This window comes from Hyperolius riggenbachi, chromosome 1, assembly GCF_040937935.1.
Source record: "Hyperolius riggenbachi isolate aHypRig1 chromosome 1, aHypRig1.pri, whole genome shotgun sequence".
NCBI lineage: Eukaryota > Metazoa > Chordata > Amphibia > Anura > Hyperoliidae > Hyperolius > Hyperolius riggenbachi.
This window is the reverse complement of record NC_090646.1, coordinates 683614233-683636871: the sequence shown is the minus strand read 5'-3', so window position 1 is coordinate 683636871 and position 22639 is coordinate 683614233. Positions and strand designations below refer to the sequence as shown.

At 48.0% G+C, this 22639-nt stretch overlaps 1 protein-coding gene across 1 annotated transcript in view; it reads right to left on the bottom strand.

The window, feature by feature from the left end:
• LOC137561399 (C-type lectin domain family 2 member D3-like) overlaps positions 1-22639 on the bottom strand; it is a 137064-nt gene that overhangs the window by 90908 nt on the left and 23517 nt on the right. Inside the window, exons 2-3 of the mRNA XM_068272693.1 lie at positions 10498-10590; positions 6164-6265 (exon numbers count right to left, since the gene is read on the bottom strand). Of these exons, the coding sequence (XP_068128794.1) occupies positions 6164-6265; positions 10498-10590 (195 nt within the window). The remainder of the gene's footprint in view (positions 1-6163; positions 6266-10497; positions 10591-22639) is intronic.

Genomic DNA, 22639 nt, shown 5'->3' with positions numbered 1-22639 from the left:
ATGGTGATAGTAGAACGTGCTGCAGTAAGCCAGAACACATTAGAATAGCTTTTGGAACTTGTAGGATGATAAAAAACAGGATGCAATTTTTGTTACGGAGTCTCTTTAAGGGCAGAAATCACATTGAATGCTAAATGACAGGCCTAAAGTGCTTTAAAACATCTTGCATGTGTATACATCAATCAGGTAGTGTAATTAAGGTACTGCTTCACACTGACACACCAAACTCACCGTGTAACGCACCGCAAACAGCTGTTTGTGTAGTGACGGCAGTGGCGGGTTCACTGAACAGGAATACAGTGGCGGGTTCACAGAACAGGTATGCAGTGGCAGGTTCACTGAACATGTATACAGTGGCGGGTTCACTGAACAGAACAGGTATGCAGTGGCGGGTTCACTGAGCAGTACAGGTATGCAGTGGTGGGTTCAATGAACAGGTATGCAGTGGCAGGTTCACTGAACAGGTATACAGTGGCGGGTTCACTGAACACAACAGGTATGCAGTGGCGGGTTCACAGAACAGGTATGCAGTGGCAGGTTCACTGAACAGGTATACAGTGGCGGGTTCACTGAACAGAACAGGTATGCAGTGGCGGGTTCACTGAGCAGTACAGGTATGCAGTGGTGGGTTCACTGAACAGGTATGCAGTGGTGGGTTCACTGAACAGGTATGCAGTGGCAGGTTCACTGAACAGGTATACAGTGGCGGGTTCACTGAACACAACAGGTATGCAGTGGCGGGTTCACAGAACAGGTATGCAGTGGCAGGTTCACTGAACAGGTATACAGTGGCGGGTTCACTGAACAGAACAGGTATGCAGTGGCGGGTTCACTGAGCAGTACAGATATGCAGTGGTGGGTTCACTGAACAGGTATGCAGTGGTGGGTTCACTGAACAGGTATGCAGTGGCAGGTTCACTGAACAGGTATGCAGTGGTGGGTTCACAGAACAGGTATGCAGTGGCGGGTTCACTGAACAGGTATGCAGTGGTGGGTTCACAGAACAGGTATGCAGTGGTGGGTTCACAGAACAGGTATGCAGTGGTGGGTTCACTGAACAGGTATGCAGTGGCAGGTTCACTGAACAGGTATGCAGTGGCAGGTTCACTGAACAGGTATGCAGTGGCGGGTTCACAGAACAGGTATGCAGTGGTGGGTTCACAGAACAGGTATGCAGTGGTGGGTTCACAGAACAGGTATGCAGTGGCAGGTTCACTGAACAGGTATGCAGTGGTGGGTTCACAGAACAGGTATGCAGTGGTGGGTTCACAGTACAGGTATGCAGTGGTGGGTTCACAGAACAGGTATGCAGTGGTGGGTTCACAGTACAGGTATGCAGTGGTGGGTTCACAGAACAGGTATGCAGTGGTGGGTTCACAGAACAGGTATGCAGTGGTGGGTTCACAGAACAGAACAGGTATGCAGCCAGGAACAAGCTAAGCCTAACTAATCTTTCCCTATGAGAGACAGTCTTCAGCAGCTCGCCCTACTCTCACTAACGCAGGCACACGAGTGACCGTAATGGCCGCCGCTGCCTGCCTTTTATTAGGGGGGAGTGGCTCCAGGGGCTAGTGTAGCCTAATTGGCTACACTGGGCCTGCTGACTGTGATGTAGAGGGTCAAAGTTGACCCTCATGGTGCATTATGGGGCGAACAGAACTTCCGCAAAAGTTCGCCTGCGGGACGCGAACGCGAACCACTGAAGTTCGCATGGAACCGTTCGCAGGCGAACCGTTCGGCCCAACTCTAGCGCTCAACAGTCTGAAGTGATTCCACAAACAGTATTCTCACATACATCTTAAAGGGAACCAGAGGCCCCAGGAAGAAGATCCTCTACATACCTGGGGCTTCCTCCAGCCCCATACGCATGGATCGCTCCCACGCCGCCGTCCTCCGCTTGCTCTATCAGCCAGTTCCAGGTCCCGTAGTTGCGGCCGACTGGCCAGTCGGCGGCAGCACACGGACAATTGTCCGCATCAAAGGGGCTCCCAGCATACCAGTACGCATGCGGCTGCTTACTGCACAGCCGCATGCGTACGGGTATGCTGGGAGCCCCTGTGATGCGAAAAATTGTCCGCGTTCGCCGGAAGTGACGGGACCCAGTACGACCGATCCAGGAAGCGGAGGATGGCGACGTGGGAGCGATCCAGGTTTATGGGGCTGGAAGAAGCCCCAGGTATGTATAAAACCTTTTTCTTTTTTTCACAGCAGTTCCTCTCTGGTTCCCTTTAAGATATAAAATCTTCCTTCACAAGCAAACAGTTCCCACAATCATCTTCATATTTTGCAGCCCTCCAACATATACAGATTGTGCTCATTAAAGTTCCAGGCCAATCATATCTACATCAGCAAATGCTCTCTTGGCCCGGCCAGCACACTCCTTTCCTCTCCAGCAGTTTAAAGGGACATACACCCCTTTATGGTTTGAGCGATCCAAGAGGTTCTAAATTTTAGACATCTGCGACCCTTTTATGTGAAAGAGGTGCTATTTTTTTGTATTATTATACATAGAGGTAGCGGTAAGCAGGCCCGCCTACAGAGATAATCATATACTACCCCCCCCCCCTCCTCAGAGATAGTGTATACGGGGCCCTCTACAGGTATACTGATGAATGTGCCCCTCTACAAACACAGCAGTATAATCTAAATATTTATATAGCGTGTGAGGATATATTGGGGTGCTGATGATGTTGGGATAATACAGGAGTATATTTCTATCATTTTTCTAATCTGCTGTGTATTATGTCAAAGGTGTAGATAGGCCAGGCTAGATTCATGGACTGTTCATGTGATTGTGTATGTGGGTCAATAGACCTACATTTGCATTGAATTCCTCTGGAAGCAGGGGGCTGGGACATTAGCATACAGTTCCTCTGGACAGCCAGAAAACAGGTAATTAGGAAACACTTAATCAGACAGTTGCTTTGAAGCCTATACAGGTGGTCAGACCCTGTTGTCTGAATACTGTAGCAGAGGTGTATGGTGCTTGGGAGCAATTGTCACCTGGACTGGCTGCAGTATGCTTTGAAGCAGATCACACCAGCCTGAGCCAGGACTTTACATATGACATCCTGCTGGAATATGAAAGCCTTGCTCAAGTTGTCACCTGGGGATGGGAAATCTCTGTAAAGATCAAAAGCGTACAGGAAAACGCCTTTAAATTCGCATGTCACAGCTAGCCCAGATGTGACAAGTGGCTTGGCAGACCGTGATGTCACAAACAGGGAAATTGCGTTAGTCTTGGGGCAAGAAACTGCCTCTGGCCAGGAAATGGCTTATTATGCCAAGAGCAGTCAAGTCCCCACCTTTGATCTGCTGTGAAATTCACTTTTAAAACTAGTTCCTCCCCTTCCCAATTAAGTTGCAGCCTCCAGGATTATATACCAGTATAAGAAGCAGGGCCAGATGCCTAAAAAATTGTAGCTCTCTGGAGATAGCAAGGACGCTAAGGCCCGGTTCACACTTGCGGTGGCCCTCCGGAATCGCCGTGCCGGAGCCGCACCGCTTGCAGAACGGACGGAACGGACGCACGGCATAGCAATGAAAGCCTATGCGTCCGTTCACATGGGTCCGTTCTGCCAAACCGGAGCCGGACCGGATCCGGGCCGGATCCGGACTCCGGCCTCCGTTCCAACATGCGCTATTTTTTCATCCGGCTCCTCCGGCAGCCGTATCCGGGGCGGAGCCGGACTGCACCATCCGGCCAATACAAACCAATGGGAACCGGAGGCCGCACAACACACTGGCTGAGAAATCCGGATGTTCTACCCCACTTCCTATGCGGATTGTTGCGGCGATATTGGCTGGGGACACATGGGCAAGCATTTTGGAGTGGAGCAGCACAGCTGGATCCGGATCCGGAGATGTTGGCAGCATGTCGGAGGTGGAGGTGAGTGCTAAACAGCAGAGGGCCTGATTCCACAGGTCCCCCTTCTGCTGACCTCCCAGACCCCAACATTTTTTTTTTTTTTTACGTATATTTTGCCAAACGGATCCGGATCGCATCCTGATTGCCACCTGATGCAACCTGACCGGATCCGGATCGGATCCGGATCAGAACCGTACGGTTCCGATCCGGATCCGGTCCGGATCCGGTCAGGTCATCCGGTCCGTTTGGCAAACAACCGCTAATGTGAACCGGGCCTAAGGGCTGCCCGACTACTGGTCGAAGCGGCGTTCTCCCTCCAATGACGTTCAAACAACACGGTAATGTTTATTTTTCCCTTTTATTTCGGCAACCTGTCTTGTGTGTACCTTTGTAAACTCTTAATCTTGTAACTTTTACTTTGTAACTTTTTTACTTTGTTTTTTGTACATCTTTTGTATATATTATTTTCTGCATTGTTCCATTTTTTTCTGGAATATTAAATTGTTATTTAATAAGCTTGACTTCTGCTGTACTAAACTAACACTCATAGCCTAGAAGAGACTGAAGTGTAACTAAGTTCATGCCTGATTGTATGATTGAGCGACACTACCGTATAAGATTGTAATTGCATTGTTTGTGGGGCGTTTGTCATGCGTTGGCCTAAGCGCGCAGCTGACCCAATGTACGAAAACGCCAGTGCGAGTAGCTTGAAAGCAGAGTGGCTAACAGTATCGTTCGGAACGACTATTAGTGGTTTTGCTTCACTACAGTGTAAGATTGCAATTGTGCGTGTCCGTGCGTGGCGTTCCCGTATTCGGCCTAAGCGCAAAGCTGACCCGAATACGAAAACGCGGATTGCATGAGCACTCGACCGCAGAGTGGACATTTCTAGCAACAGCTAGTGGTGGCAGTAAGGAGCGTTTGAGGGGTCCCAGCCTTGTCTGTAGCTTGAATAAGGCTGTTCCCCGCTTGATCTGGTCAAACCCGCAGTCGGGAACCGTATACGCAGGCGTGCCACGGGCCGGTTCCTGACATAGCGCTTTTCTCCTGTCGGACTCAAAGCGCTAGGGGAGCTGCAGCCACTGGGACGCATTCAGGAGGCCACCCTGCAGTGTTAGGGAGTCTTGCCTTGAACTCCTTACTGAATAGGTACTTGACCTAGCCAGGATTTGAACCCTGTTCGCCCATGTCAAAGGCAGTGCCCTTAACCAGTACTCTTTTCAGCTACTGCCACTGACACAGACTGCCTGCAGAGATAGTGGTACATGGCACCCCTACAGAGATAGTAGTACACGCCTCCACCCTCTACAGAGATACTAGTACACCTTCCCCCCCACAACAGAGGTAGTGGTAAGCAGGGGTCCCAACAGAGATAGTGTATACGGGGCCCTTCTACGGGCACAGTGGAGCATGCACCTTTCTACAAACACAGCAGTATACAGACCTCCTGCTGAGAGAGTGGTAAGCAGGTCCCCTACAGATGTAATGGTATACTGCCCCCGCTACAGAGATAGTGTATACGGGGTCCTCTACAGGATGCATGTTCCTTGCTACAAATATAGTGGTACACAGACCTCCTGCAGAGATAGTGGTACATGCCCCCCTTCCCCTGCAGAGATAGTGGTACATGCCACCCTTTCCCTGCAGAGATAGTGGTACATGCCCCCATTCCTCTGCAGAGATAGTGTAGTGGTACATGCTCCCTTTCCCCGCAGAGATAGTGGTACATGCCCCCATTCCCCTGCAGAGATAGTGGTACATGCCCCCTTTCCCCTGCAGAGATAGTGGTACATGCCCCCCTTCCCCTGCAGAGATAGTGGTACATGCCCCCTTCCCCCGCAGAGATAGTGGTACATGCCCCCTTTCCCCTGCAGAGATAGTGGTACATGCCCCCCTTCCCCTGCTGAGATAGTGGTACATGCCCCCTTCCCCCGCAGACATAGTGGTACATGCCCCCCTTTTCCTGCAGAGATAGTGGTACATGCCCCCCTTCCCCCGCAGAGATAGTGGTACATGTCCCTCCCCCCTGCAGAGATAGTGGTACATGCCCCCCTTCCCCTGCAGAGATAGTGGTACATGCCCCCCTTCCCCTGCAGAGATAGTGGTACATGCCCCCCTTCCCCTGCAGAGATAGTGGTACATGCCCCCCTTACAGAGATAGTGGTACATGCCCCCCTTCCCCTGCAGAGATAGTGGTACATGCCCCCCTTACAGAGATAGCAGTATAAGGGGCCCATTATGGGCTCCTATGATCCTTACAGTCTGTTTGATGAAAGTTCATTTTCTAGGCTCTACCTTCCGTGTTCTTGACTGACTTCCTCTTTTCTTTTTCTCCCTTCTTCTTGGCTTTATTCACAACACTGTACATTGCACTGGGGTCTTCCTGCTGTGGAGAAACTGCACAGAAACACACAATGAGGAAGGATTCACGAGTATCACAGTTTTCACTGTATACATACAAATATGTTTAGCTCTGCAGATGACAGAGAAGACAGGATCCACTGCAATGTCTCTTACCCAGACAATGGGACCTCCATACCTGCTCTGAGCTCCATAGATGACTTTCCACCAAGATTCTCCAGAATGTCTCTTATCCCAGCTATAGGTCCTCCATACCTGCTCTGTGCCCCATAGATGACTTTCCACCAAGATTCTCCAGAATGTCTCTTATCCCAGCTATAGGTCCTCCATACCTGCTCTGTGCCCCATAGAGGACCTTCCACCAGGATTCACCAGAATGTCTCTTATCCCAGCTATAGGTACTTCATACCTGCTCTGAGCTCCATAGATGACCTTCCACCAAGATTCACCAGAATGTCTCTTATCCCAGCTATATGTCCTCCATATACCTGCTCTGTGTCCCATAGAGGACTTTCCACCAAGATTCACCAGAATGTCTCTTATCCCAGCTATAGGTCCTCCATACCTGCTCTGAGCTCCATAGATGACCTTCCACCAAGATTCACCAGAATGTCTCTTATCCCAGCTATAGGTCCTCCATACCTGCTCTGTGCCCCATAGATGACTGTCCACCAAGATTCTCCAGAATGTCTCTTATCCCAGCTATAGGTCCTCCATACCTGCTCTGTGCCCCATAGATGACTTTCCACCAACATTCTCCAGAATGTCTCTTATCCCAGCTATAGGTCCTCCATACCTGCTCTGTGCCCCATAGATGACTTTCCACCAAGATTCTCCAGAATGTCTCTTATCCCAGCTATAGGTCCTCCATACCTGCTCTGTGCCCCATAGATGACCTTCCACCAAGATTCACCAGAATGTCTCTTATCCCAGCTATAGGTACTTCATACCTGCTCTGAGCTCCATAGATGACCTTCCACCAAGATTCACCAGAATGTCTCTTATCCCAGCTATAGGTCCTCCATATACCTGCTCTGTGTCCCATAGAGGACCTTCCACCAAGATTCACCAGAATGTCTCTTATCCCAGCTATAGGTCCTCCATACCTGCTCTGTGTCCCATAGATGGCCTTCCATCAAGATTCTCCAGAATGTCTCTTATCCCAGCTATAGGTCTTCCATACCTGCTCTGTGCCCCATAGATGGCCTTCCACCAAGGTTCACCAGAATGTCTCTTATCCCAGCTATAGGTCCTCCATACCTGCTCTGTGCCCCATAGATGGCCTTCCACCAAGATTCACCAGAATGTCTCTTATCCCAGCTATAGGTCCTCCATACCTGCTCTGTGTCCCATAGATGGCCTTCCATCAAGATTCTCCAGAATGTCTCTTATCCCAGCTATAGGTCTTCCATACCTGCTCTGTGCTCCATAGATGGCCTTCCACCAAGATTTACCAGAGTGTCTCTTATCCCAGCTATAGGTCCTCCATACCTGCTCTGTGCCCCATAGATGGCCTTCCACCAAGATTCACCAGAATGTCTCTTATCCCAGCTATAGGTCCTCCATATACCTGCTCTGTGCCCCATAGATGACCTTCCACCAAGATTCACCAGAATGTCTCTTATCCCAGCTATAGGACCTCCATACCTGCTCTGTGCTCCATAGATGGCCTTCCACCAAGATTCACCAGAATGTCTCTTATCCCAGCTATAGGTCCTCCATATACCTGCTCTGTGCTCCATAGATGACCTTCCACCAAGATTCACCAGAATGTCTCTTATCCCAGCTATAGGTCCTCCATATATCTGCTCTGTGCCCCATAGATGACCTTCCACCAAGATTCACCAGAATGTCTCTTATCCCAGCTATAGATCCTCCATACCTGCTCTGTGCCCCATAGATGACCTTTCACCAAGATTCACCAAAATGTCTGTTATCCCAGCTATAGCTCCTCCATACCTGCTCTGTGCCCCATAGATGACTTTTCACCAAGATTCACCAAAATGTCTCTTATCCCAGCTATAGGTCCTCCATACCTGCTTTGTGCCCCATAGATGACCTTCCACCAAAATTCTCTGGAATGTCTCTTATCCCAGCTATAGGTCCTCCATATACCTGCTCTGAGCTCCATAGATGACCTTCCACCAAGATTCACCAAAATGTCTCTTATCCCAGCTATAGGTCCTCCATACCTACTCTGTGCCCCATAGATGACCTTCCACCAAGATTCTCCAGAATGGCTCTTATCCCAGCTATAGGTCCTCCATACCTGCTCTGTGCCCCATAGATGGCCTTCCATCAAGATTCACCAGAATGTCTCTTATCCCAGCTATAGGTACTTCATACCTGCTCTGTGCCCCATAGATGACCTTCCACCAAGATTCTCCACAATGTCTCTTATCCCAGCTATAGGTCCTCCATATACCTGCTCTGTGCCCCATAGAGGACCTTCCACCAAGATTCTCCACAATGTCTCTTATCCCAGCTATAGGTCCTCCATATACCTGCTCTGTGCCCCATAGAGGACCTTCCACCAAGATTCACCAGAATGTCTCTTATCCCAGCTATAGGTCCACCATACCTGCTCTGTGTCCCATAGATGGCCTTCCATCAAGATTCTCCAGAATGTCTCTTATCCCAGCTATAGGTCTTCCATATACCTGCTCTGTGCCCCATAGATGACCTTCCACCAAGATTCACCAGAATGTCTCTTATCCCAGCTATAGCTCCTCCATACCTGCTCTGTGCCCCATAGATGACCTTCCACCAAGATTCACCAAAATGTCTCTTATCCCAGCTATAGGTCCTCCATACCTGCTCTGTGCCCCATAGATGACCTTCCACCAAGATTCACCAGAATGTCTCTTATCCCAACTATAGATCCTCCATACCTGCTCTGTGCCCCATAGATGACCTTCCACCAAGATTCACCAGAATGTCTCTTATCCTAGCTATAGGTCCTCCATACCTGCTCTGTGCCCCATAGATGACCTTCCACCAAGATTCACCAGAATGTCTCTTATCCCAGCTATAGGTCCTCCATACCTGCTCTGTGCCCCATAGATGAGCTTCCATCAAGATTCACCAGAATGTCTCTTATCCCAGCTATAGGTCCTCCATACCTGCTCTGTGCCCCATAGATGACCTTTCACCAAGATTCACCAAAATGTCTCTTATCCCAGCTATAGGTCCTCCATACCTGCTCTGTGCCCCATAGATGACCTTCCACCAAGATTCTCCAGAATGTCTCTTATCCCAGCTATACGTTCTCCATACCTGCTCTGTGCCACATAGATGACCTTCCACCAAGATTCACCAGAATGTCTCTTATCCCAGCTATAGGTCCTCCATACCTGCTCTGTGCCCCATAGATGACCTTCCACCAAGATTCACCAGAATGTCTCTTATCCCAGCTATAGGTCCTCCATATACCTGCTCTGTGCCCCATAGATGACCTTCCACCAAGATTCACCAGAATGTCTCTTATCCCAGCTATAGGTCCTCCATACCTGCTCTGTGCCCCATAGATGACCTTTCACCAAGATTCCCCAGAATGTCTCTTATCCCAGCTATAGGTCCTCCATACCTGCTCTGAGCCCCATAGATGACCTTCCACCAAGATTCACCAGAATGTCTCTTATCCCAGCTATAGGTCTTCCATACCTGCTCTGTGCCCCATAGATGACCTTCCACCAAAATTCACCAGAATGTCTCTTATCCCAGCTATAGGTCCTCCATACCTGCTCTGTGCCCCATAGATGAGCTTCCATCAAGATTCACCAGAATGTCTCTTATCCCAGCTATAGGTCCTCCATACCTGCTCTGTGCCCCATAGATGGCCTTCCACCATGATTCACCAGAATGTCTCTTATCCCAGCTATAGGTCCTCCATACCTGCTCTGTGCCCCATAGATGACCTTCCACCAAAATTCACCAGAATGTCTCTTATCCCAGCTATAGGTCCTCCATACCTGCTCTGTGCCCCATAGATGACCTTCCACCATGATTCACCAGAATGTCTCTTATCCCAGCTATAGGTCCTCCATACCTGCTCTGTGCCCCATAGATGGCCTTCCACCATGATTCACCAGAATCCATGGGGTTTTCTTCCACAGACAAAAAAAAAATGAACAAAATACAAATCAACTTGTTAAGTATTTATTTAGAAGTGAGAGGAACAACCTTCACACCCTTTGCATCACATTATCATCAGAAGACGCCCCTGCATATATTTGCCCCAGTCAGAACCAGAATGCCCCAAACTTTACCTTGCTGGGTCTTGGAAGGTTTTTTCTTTCTGCTCATTTCCTTTGAGGTCTTGAGAGCTGAGTACGTGACATTATCCCCACTGTGCAGAGCGGCTAGAATATCAATGGAGAGACAGGTTATAGAAAAATATCCTGGATCATTCAACTAACCAACACCAACACACACCACTACCGACACAACATCAAACACCTCCACCATGAACCAGCAACTGACACCCAGCAGTACCAACATCCAGCACTTCCACACGGCCAACACCCAGTATTTCCACCAACACCGAGTACCACTCCTATGAACCAACACCTGACATACTGCAGCACCAACAGCCAGCATAACCACCATCACCGAGGACCACCACCACCATGATCCAACACCTGACACCAGGCACCACCAACAGCCAGCATTACCACCATCACCTAGATCCATCACCATGATCCAATACCTGACACCCGACAGCACCAACAGCCAGCACTTCCACACAGCCAACAGCCAGCATTACCACCATCACCTAGGTCCCCCACCACCATGATCCAATACCTGACACCCGGCAGCACCAACAGCCTGCACTTCCACACAGCCAACACCCAGTATTTCCACCATCACTGAGGACCACACTGATAAACCAACACCTGACATCCAGCAGCACCAACAACCAGCATTACCACCATCACCTAGGTCCCCCACCACCATGATCCAACACCTGACACCCAGCAGTACCAACATCCAGCACTTCCACACCGCCAACACTCAGTATTTCCACCATCACCGAGTACCACTCCCATGAACCAACACCTGACATACTGCAGCACCAACAGCCAGCATAACCACCATCACCAAGGACCACCACCACGATCCAACACCTGACACCAGGCACCACCAACAGCCAGCATTACCACCATCACCTAGATCCACCACCATGATGCAACACCTGACACCCAGCAGCACCAACAGCCAGCATTACCACCATCACCGAGGACCACCACCACAATGATGCAACACCTGACACCCAGCAGTATCAACAGCCAGCATTACCACCATCACTGAGGACCACCACCACCATGATCCAACACCTGACACCCAGCAGTATCAACAGCCAGCATTACCACCATCACTGAGGACCACCACCACCATGATCCCATATCCAACACACAGCAGTACCAACATCCAGAATTACCACCATCACCTAGGACCACCACCATGATCCAACACCTGGCACCCAGCACTTCCACACCATCGGCATCCAGTATTACCTCCATCACCGATGACCACCACTATGATCCAACACCTGACACCCATCAGTACCGACATCCTGCATTATCACCATCACCCGAGGACCACCACCACCATGATCCAACATCCAGCAGTACCAACATCCAGAATTACCACCATCACCTAGGACCAACATTATGATCCAACACCTGGCACCCAGCAGTATTATCATCCAGCATTACCACCATAACCGAGGACCAACATTATGATCCAACACCTGACACCCAGCAGTACCAACAGTCAACATTACCACCATCACCTAGGTCCACCACCATGATCCAACACCAGACACCCAGCACTTCCACACCACCGACATCTAGCATTACCACCATCACCGGGGACCACCACCATGAACCAACACCTTGAACCAACACCTGACACCCATCAGTTCCAGCATCCAGCCCCATCCAACTCATGGCATTGTGACAATATGTTATTTATCTGTCACAAAACGCTGACAACATATATCATAGTTTCTTCAACCATATAAAACCTGGGGAATGTGTTTTTGTAAGAAATGAGATAATCTTATTTTACGTGCATTAAAACTACACAGCGTGCGTAAAACTTCACAGTGCATATTACAAACTGCACAGTGCGCAGTGGGGTAGACAGCACTCATTACACATGCACACCTGCATAGAGCGCTATGCGTGCTGGAACTATATACAGTGGTGTGAAAAACTATTTGCCCCCTTCCTGATTTCTTATTCTTTTGCATGTTTGTCACACTTAAATGTTTCTGCTCATCAAAAACCGTTAACTATTAGTGAAAGATAACATAATTGAACACAAAATGCAGTTTTAAAGAGACACTGAAGCGAGACTAAATCTCGCTTCAGCTCTCATATATAGCAGGGGCACGTGTGCCCCTGCTAAAACGCCGCTATCCCGCGGCTAAACGGGGGTCCCTTCACCCCCAACCCACCCCCCGCAAAAGTTGGTCGCAAAGTTGGTCGTGGGGATTGTCTTCCTGGAGGCAGGGCTAATGGCTGCAGCCCTGCCTCCAGTCGCGTCTATCGCCGCCTCTCCCCCGCCCCTCTCAGTGAAGGTAGACTGAGAGGGGCGGGGGAGAGGCGGAGATACGCGCTGACAGACGCGCGTGGGGCAGGGCTGCGGCGGTTAGCCCTGCCCCAACCAGGAAGCGCTCCCCCGCATTACGGAGGGGGTTTGGGGGGACAGGGACCCCCGTTAAGCCGCGGGATAGCGGCGTTTTAGCAGGGGCACACGTGCCCCTGCTATATATGAGGTCTGAAGCGAGATCTATTCTCGCTTCAGACTCTCTTTAAATGATGGTTTTTATTATTTAGTGAGAAAAAAAACTCAAAACCTACATGGCCCTGTGTGAAAAAGAAATTGCCCCCTGAACCTAATAACTGGTTGGGCCACCCTTAGCAGCAATAACTGCAATCAAGCGTTTGTGATAACTCGCAACGAGTCTTTTACAGCGCTCTGGAGGACTTTTGGCCCACTTATCTTTGCAGAATTGTTGTAATTCAGCTTTATTTGAGGGTTTTCTAGCATGAACCGCCTTTTTAAGGTCATGCCACAACATCTCAATAGGATTCAGGTCAGGACTTTGACTAGGCCACTCCAAAGTCTTCATTTTGTTTTTCTTCAGCCATTAAGAGGTGGATTTGCTGGTGTGTTTAGGGTCATTGTCCTGCTGCAGCACCCAAGATCGCTTCAGCTTGAGTTGACAAACAGATGGCCGGACATTCTCCTTCAGGATTTTTTGGTAGACAGTAGAATTCATGGTTCCATCTATCACAGCAAGCCTTCCGGGTCCTGAAGCAGCAAAACAACCCCAGACCATCACACTACCACCACCATATTTTACTGTTGGTATGATGTTCTTTTGCTGAAATGCTGTGTTTCTTCTATGCCAGATGTAACGGGACAGGCTCCTTCCAAAAAGTTCAACTTTTGTCTCGTCGGTCCACAAGGTATTTTCCCAAAAGTCTTGGCAATCATTGAAATGTTTTTTTTTAGCAAAATTGAGACGAGCCTTTGTTCTTTTTGCTTAAAAGTGGTTTGCGCCTTGGAAATCTGCCATGCAGACCGTTTTTGCCCAGTCTCTTTCTTATGGTGGAGTCGTGAACACTGACCTTAATTGAGGCAAGTGAGGCCTGCAGTTCTTTAGATGTTGTCCTGGGGTCTTTTGTGGCCTCTCGGATGAGTTTTCTCTGCACTCTTGGGGTAATTTTGGTCGGCCGGCCACTCCTGGGAAGGTTCATCACTGTTCCATGTTTTTGCCATTTGTGGATAATGGCTCTCACTGTGGTTCGCTGGAGTCCCAAAGCTTTATAAATGGCTTTATAACCTTTACCAGACTGATAGATCTCAATTATAGTACTTTTGTTCTCCTTTGTTCCTGAATTTCTTTGGATCTTGGCATGATGTCTAGCTTTTGAGGTGCTTTTGGTCTACTTCTCTGTGTCAGATAGCTCCCATTTAAGTGATTTCTTGATTGAAACAGGTGTGACAGTAATCAGGCCTGGGGGTGACTACAGAAATTGAACTCAGGTGTGATAAACCACAGTTAAGTTATTTTTAACCACTTAAGGACTGCAGTCATAAAACCCCTTAAGGACCAGAGCCTTTTTTTCCATTCAGACCACTGCAGCTTTAACGGTTTATTGCTCCTAAATGAATTTTACCTTCTTTTCTTGTCACTAATACAGCTTTCTTTTGGTGCTATTTGATTGCTGCTGCGAGTTTTACTTTTTATTATATTCATCAAAAAAGACATGAATTTTGTCAAAAAAAAAGACTTTTTTTACTTTCTGTGCTGACATTTTTCAAATAAAGTAAAATTTCCTATACATTTGAGCACGAAAGTTATTCTGCTACATGTCTTTGATAAAAAAAAAACATTCAGTGTATATTTATTGGTTTGGGTAAAAGTTATAGCGTTTACAAACTATGGTGCAAAAAGTGAATTTTCCCATTTTGAAGCATCTCCGACTTTTCTGAGCACCTGTCATGTTTCATGAGGTGCTAAAATTCCAGGATAGTATAAATACCCCCCAAATGACCCCATTTTGGAAAGAAGACATCCCAAAGTACTCACTGAGAGGCATGGTGAGTTCGTAGAAGATTTTATTTTTTGTCACAAGTTAGCGGAAAATGACACTTTGTGACAAAAAAAAAGGAAAAAAAAAGTTTCCATTTCTTCTAACTTGCGACAAAAAAAATGAAATCTGCCACGGACTCACTATGCTCCTCTCTGAATACCTTGAAGTGTCTACTTTCCAAAATGGGGTAATTTGTGGGGTGTGTTTACTGTCCTGGCATTTTGGGGGGGTGCTAAGTTGTAAGCACCCCTGTAAAGCCTAAAGGTGCTCATTGGACTTAGGGCACCTTAGCGCAGTTAGGCTGCAAAAAAGTGCCACACATGTGGTATTGCCGTACTCAGGAGAAGTAGTATAATGTGTTTTGGGGTGTATTTTTACACATACCCATGCTGGGTGGGAGAAATCTCTCTGTAAATGACAATTTTTTTTTTACACACAATTGTCCATTTACAGAGATATTTCTCCCACTCAGCATGGGTATGTGTAAAAATACACCCCAAAACACATTATACTATTTCTCCTGAGTACGGCGATACCACATGTGTGGCACTTTTTTGCACCCTAACTGCGCTAAGGGGCCCAAAGTCCAATGAGTACCTTTAGGATTTCACAGGTCATTTTGAGGCATTTGGATTCTAGACTACTCCTCACGGTTTAGGGCCCCTAAAATGCCAGGGCAGTATAGGAACCCCACAAGTGACCCCATTTTAGAAAGAAGACACCCCAAGGTATTCTGTTAGAAGTATGGTGAGTTCATAGAAGATTTTTTTTTGTCACAAGTTAGCGGAAATTGACACTTTGTCAAAAAAAAAAAAACAATACAAATCAATTTCCGCTAACTTGTGACAAAAAATAAAATCTTCTATGAACTCGTCATACACCTAACAGAATACCTTGGGGTGTCTTCTTTCTAAAATGGGGTCACTTGTGGGGTTCCTATACTGCCCTGGCATTTTAGGGGCCCTAAACCGTGAGGAGCAGTCTTGAACCCAAATGTCGCAAAATGACCTGTGAAATCCTAAAGGTACTCATTGGACTTTGGGCCCTTTAGCGCAGTTAGGCTGCAAAAAGTGCCACACATGTGGTACTGGCGTGCTCAGAAGAAGTAGTATAATGTGTTTTGTGGTGTATTTTTACGTATACCCATGCTGGGTGGGAGAAATCTCTCTGTAAATGACATATATTAGATTTTTTTTACACACAATTGTCCATTTACAGAGAGATTTCTCCCACCCAGCATGGGTATGTGTAAAAATACACCCCAAAACACATTATACTACTTCTCCTGAGTATGGCGATATGACATGTGTGACACTTTTTTGCAGCCTAGGTGCGCTAAGGGACCCAACGTCCTATTCACAGGTCATTTTGAGGCATTTGTTTTCTAGACTACTCCTCACGGTTTAGGGACCCTAAAATGCCAGGGCAGTATAGGAACGCCACAAGTGACCCCATTTTAGAAAGAAGACACCCCAAGGTATTCCGTTAGGTGTATGGTGAGTTCATAGAAGATCTTATTTTTTGTCACAAGTTAGTGAAAAATGAAACTTTGTGAAAAAACAATAAAAATCAATTTCCGCTAACATTTGACAAAAAATAAAATCTTCTATGAATGCTTCATACACCTAACAGAATACCTTGAGGTGTCTTTTTTCCAAAAAGGGGTCACTTGTGGAGTTCCTATACTGCCCTGGCATTTTACGGGCCCAAAACCGTGAGTAGTCTGGAAACCAAATGTCTCAAAATGACTGTTCAGGGGTATAAGCATCTGCAAATTTTGATGGCAGGTGGTCTATGAGGGGGCGAATTTTGTGGAACCGGTCATAAGCAGGGTGGCCTCTTACATGACAGGTTGTATTGGGCCTGATCTGATGGATAGGAGTGCTAGGGGAGTGACAGGAGGTGATTGATGGGTGTCTCAGGGGGTGGTTAGAGGGGAAAATAGATGCAATCAATGCACTGGGGAGGTGATCGGAAGGGGGTCTGAGGGGGATCTGAGGGTTTGGCCGAGTGATCAGGAGCCCACACGGGGCAAATTAGGGCCTGATTTGATGGGTAGGTGTGTTAGGGGGTGACAGGTGGTGACAGGAGGTGATTGATGGGTGTCTCAAGGTGTGACTAGTGGGGGGAATAGATGCAAGCAATGCACTGGCGAGGTGATCAGGGCTGGGGTCTGAGGGCGTTCTGAATGTGTGGGCGGGTGATTGGGTGCCCTAGGGGCAGATAGGGGTCTAATCTGATGGGTAGCAGTGACAGGTGGTGACAGGGGGTGATTGATGGGTAATTAGTGGGTGTTTAGAGGAGAGAACAGATGTAAACACTGCACTTGGGAGGTGATCTGACGTCGGGTCTGCAGGCGATCTAATGGTGTGGGTGGGTGATCAGATTGCCCGCAAGGGGCAGGTTAGGGGCTGATTGATGGGTGGCAGTGACAGGGGGTGATTGATGGGTGGCAGTGACAGGGGGTGATTGATGGGTGGCAGTGAGAGGGGGTGATTGATAGGTGATTGACAGGTGATCAGTGGGTTATTACAGGAAAGAACAGATGTAAATAATGCACTGGCGAATTGATAAGGGGGGGTCTGAGGGCAATCTGAGCGTGTGGGGCGGGTGATTGGGTGCCCGCAAGGGGCAGATTAGGGTCTATTCTGATGGGTAACAGTGACAGGTGGTGATAGGGGGTGATTGATGGGTAATTAGTGGGTGTTTACAGGAGAGAACAGATGTAAACACTGCACTTGGGAGGTGATCTGATGTCGGATCTGCGGGCGATCTATTGGTTTGGGTGGGTGATCAGATTGCCCGCAAGGGGCAGGTTAGGGGCTGATTGATGGGTGGCAGTGACAGGGGGTGATTGATGGGTGGCAGTGACAGGGGGTGATTGATGGGTGATTGATAGGTGATTGACAGGTGATTGACAGGTGATCAGTGGGTTATTACAGGGAAGAACAGATGTAAATAATGCACTGGCGAATTGATAAGGGGGGGTCTGAGGGCAATCTGAGCATGTGGGCGGGTGATTGGGTGCCCGCAAGGGGCAGATAGGGGTCTAATCTGATGGGTAGCAGTGACAGGGGGTGATTGATGGGTAATTAGTGGGTGTTTAGGGTAGAGAACAGATGTAAACACTGCACTTGGGAGGTGATCTGACGTCAGATCTGCGGGTGATCTATTGGTGTGGGTGGGTGATCAGATTGCCCGCAAGGGGCAGGTTAGGGGCTGATTGATGGGTGGCAGTGACAGGGGGTGATTGATGGGTGGCAGTGACAGGGGGTGATTGACAGGTGATCAGTGGGTTATTACAGGGAAGAACAGATGTAAATAATGCACTGGCGAATTGATAAGGGGGGTCTGAGGGCAATCTGAGCGTGTGGGCGGGTGATTGGGTGCCCGCAAGGGGCAGATTAGGGTCTAATCTGATGGGTAACAGTGACAGGTGGTGATAGGGGGTGATTGATGGGTGATTGATGGGTAATTAGTGGGTGTTTAGAGTAGAGAACAGATGTAAACACTGAACTTGGGAGGTGATCTGATGTCAGATCTGCGGGTGATCTATTGGTGTGGGTGGGTGATCAGATTGCCCGCAAGGGGCAGGTTAGGGGCTGATTGATGGGTGGCAGTGACAGGGGGTGATTGATGGGTGATTGACAGGTGATTGACAGGTGATCAGGGGGGATAGATGCATACAGTACACAGGGGTGGGGGGTCTGGGTGGGGGGTCTGGGGAGAATCTGAGGGGTGGGGGGGTGATCAGGAGTACCCAGGGGGCAGTTTAGGGACTAAAAAAAAAATAGCGTTGACAGATAGTGACAGGGAGTGATTTATGGGTGATTAGGGGGGTGATTGGGTGTAAACAGTGGTCTGGGGGGTGGGCAGGGGGGGTCTGAGGGGGCTGTGGGCGATCAGGGGGCAGGGGGGACAGATCAGTGTGCTTGGGTGCAGACTAGGGTGGCTGCAGCCTGCCCTGGTGGTCCCTCGGACACTGGGACCACCAGGGCAGGAGGCAGCCTGTATAATACACTTTGTAAACATTACAAAGCGTATTATACGCTTCCTATCCGGCGATCGTCGGGTTAACAACCCGCCGGCGCTTCCGATTGGCCGGCGGGTTGACGTCGCGGGTGGGCGGAGCCTATTGCCGGCGGATGCGCGCGCATCCCAGCGCGCGATCCCCGGCAAAACAGTGCCCCAGGACCTGACGCCATTCTGCGTTACGTGGTCCTGGGGCTGCCACTTTGCCGCCGCCAATATGAAGTAGGCGGTCGGCAAGTGGTTAAACAAGGGGGGCAATCACTTTTTCACACAGGGTAGATTTGGAGGTTTTTTTTCTCACTAAATAATAAAAACCATAATTTAAAACTGCATTTTGTGTTCAATTATGTTATCTTTGACTAATAGTTAACGGTTTTTGATGAGCAGAAACATTGAATTGTGACAAACATGCAAAAGAATAAGAAATCAGGAAGGGGGCAAATAGTTTTTCACACCACTGTAGTTTTAGACTGGGCGAGGAAGTGTTGTTTGCATGTGTCCTTTAAATGTTTTGCTGTTTTTGTGCTATGTGTATCTTTTCATTTTTTTTAAGTAGTAATTCAATTGATTTGGTCATATGTACAGTGCCAAACAACCATATCTTTTATTGACTGCATATCACTGTAGGCAATGTAACGTGTGGATACTGTGTAGTGTGACTTGTGTTGTGTGCTGTGTAATGTGTGTTAGTGTTGTCCGGATCATGAACGATTCGGATCTTTGATCCGAATCTATTTTGTGAGTCGAATCATCCGAATCATCAAAATGAGTGATTCGGATCGCAAAAGGGGCGGGGCCATGAGCGACACGCCCCCCTCTCAGCGGGCAGTGGGGTCCTGGAAGCAGAGAGCAGAGATGGATCGCTCTGTTGGATGGGAGCCAGCCTTGCAGGGAGACAGGTAGATGAGAAGGGCAAAAAATCAGATCCAGGAAATTATAGACCTGTAAGCTTAACATCAGTTGTATGCAAACTATTTGAGGGGTTACTAAGAGATACTATACATGACTTCATACTAGAAAATAATCTTATTTCTCAGCATCAACATGGGTTTACTAAAGACAGGTCCTGTTTGACTAACATGCTCAGCTTTTATGAGGTAGTGAATGCTAATATGGATATTGGGAATGCTGTAGATGATAGACACTGTTCCCCACAAAAGTCTGGTGCAAAAGATGAGGATGCAAGGACTGGGGAAGAGTCTGTGTGCTTGGATAGGGAACTGGCTAATGGACAGAAAACAAAGAGTTGTGGTCAATGGATCATACTCAAAATGGGAGACTGTTAGCAGTGGGGTCCCACAGGGGTCTGTACTGGGTCCAGTGCTCTTCAATTTATTTATTAATGACCTAGTAGATGCAGTAGTGAGCAATGTTGCTATTTTTGCAGATGATACAAAATTGTGCAGAATCATCAACTCTAAGGAAGATAGTGTCATATTGCAACAGGATCTGGATAGGATGGCTATATGGGCACATACATGGCAGATGAAATTCAATGTTGACAAATGTAAAGTCATGCATTTTGGTCGTACCAATGGTCTAACACCATACAAAATAAATGGGATACAGTTGGGGACATCAAACTTGGAGAAGGACTTAGGAGTACTCATCGACAACAAGTTAAATAATCGTACTCAATGCCAAGCCGCTGCAGCTAAAGCTAACAAAATTTTGGGATGCATTAAAAGGGAAATAAAAACTCGAGATGCTAGCATAATATTGCCCCTGTTTAACTCTCTAGTAAGGCCACATCTGGAATATGGAATTCAGTTCTGGGCACCACATTACAAAAAAGATATTGCAGTTTTAGAGCAGGTGCAGAGACGAGCAACAAAATTGATACGTGGGATGGAAGGTCTCACTTACCAAGAAAGGTTAGATAAACTGGGTTTATTTAGTCTAGAGAAAAGACGCCTTAGAGGAGATCTAATTAACATGTATAAATACATCAGAGGGCAATATAATAGCTTGGCGGATGAGCTTTTTGTCCCTAGGCCTTCTCAAAGGACTAGAGGACATGATCTGCGCATGGAGGAAAAACGTTTTAGCCATTTATTTAGGAAAGGGTTCTTTACAGTAAGAGTGATTAAGATGTGGAATGCATTGCCACAGGAAGTCGTTATGGCAAACTCTATACCTGCATTTAAAGGGGGCTTAGATGCTTTCCTTGCGTTGAATGACATCCATGGCTACAATTACTAGGTAATGCCAATGATGTTAATCCAGGGATTTTATGATCAACAGGGATATGTGGGGGACGGGCTGGAGTTGTACTTTGTACTGGTTGAACTCGATGGACGTATGTCTTTTTTCAACCAAAGTAACTATGTAACTATGTAACTAAGAGAGAGGGGACATGGGTGCCACTGCCAGATATGTGTAGAGCACACATACTGGCTATAAGGTGCTGCTCATTATAGGCTGCCTGTTCCGTAGTTGTGCACAGTGATCACATTGGAAGCTTTTGGCTCAGCACAGCTCAGTAACTTTGCAGGCACTGTGATTGAAAGGCAATATGATCCTCCTGCACTCGGCACTAAACAGCTGCACTTATCTTCTGGGAATGCTTTGGGGAATGCTTTCTTTCACTGTGCGACGTTTGCATTCAAAGTACACAGATGAGCATATAGGTGAAATATATGTAAAGCATATGATTGCAGCATGTGGGTATTGTGTGCAAACATTTCTGCTCTCTGCTCGTCCCTCCTCCCTTCTCAGTCCACTCCCTGCCTTCTGTCCATCTTCTCCCCTTCTCTGTGTGTCCACCCCCCTCCCCTTCTCCTGCCCAGAGCAGGGAAAGACCTGTCCTGCTAGTCATTTCACCCCCCGAATGCTTCGGTAGTAAAATGATCCGAGATTCGGATCAAAGATCCGGATCTTTTCAATGATCCGATTCGAATCATCCGGATCATTGAAAAGATCCGAACTTCCCATCTCTAATGTGTGTGGTATGCAGGGCCGAAGATAGACCATCAGTGGGGGGAGGCTGGGGTGGAGACCAGAGAATTTGAGGGGCCTGACAGGGGGGTTCTACATTGAAGGACATGAAGGCACCTATCAGACACTTGGCCAGAGCTGCAAGCTCTGAGGGGATGCTTGCTGGTATAATCATGTTATTCAATAGCAGCACTGGATTTATCTTTGTCACAGAGACCTCTTGACCCCCCCCCCCCCCCCTTGTGAATGCATCTTCTCATCATTATTCACTTCAGTCTCCACCCTCCCCACGTGGAAACAGTGCTGACTGCAAGAGTAAGTTACCATCTTGGAACTCCTGTTCACATTTGTTCATACGTTTATCTTAGTATGGAGGTTTTTTGGTCTCTTTCAGTCCCTTACACACTCCTAGGAGTTCTGGTTCACCATAACCTTGCAGGGCAATCTGTAACATTTGTACATGTGATTCGAGTATTGTGTAGAAATTGACAATTGAATGGAGACCACGCAATCCAGAGCAGAGAAAGCAGTAACCTGAGAGCTGGGCGAAGCTAGGGCGAGAAGGGGCGTGACCGGGTGGGCTCTGAGCTGGACTGTCCAAGAACAATAGGGTCGCCAGGTGTGAAAGAAAGGTGGAGTGTCCTGGCCAGGGCCAGGACACTATAAGACCAGGGGGCTGGACAGGCAGCTTTCCTTTTGGGATCGTGTGGATACAGCAAACTTCGCTGGAGCAGAGGCTGGGGTAAGTGCAGACATTTATTACTTAGGCCTTAGCCAGAATTCCCTCCCCAACCTTCACCCAGCAGCAATCCCACAATCAGCAGCTTCC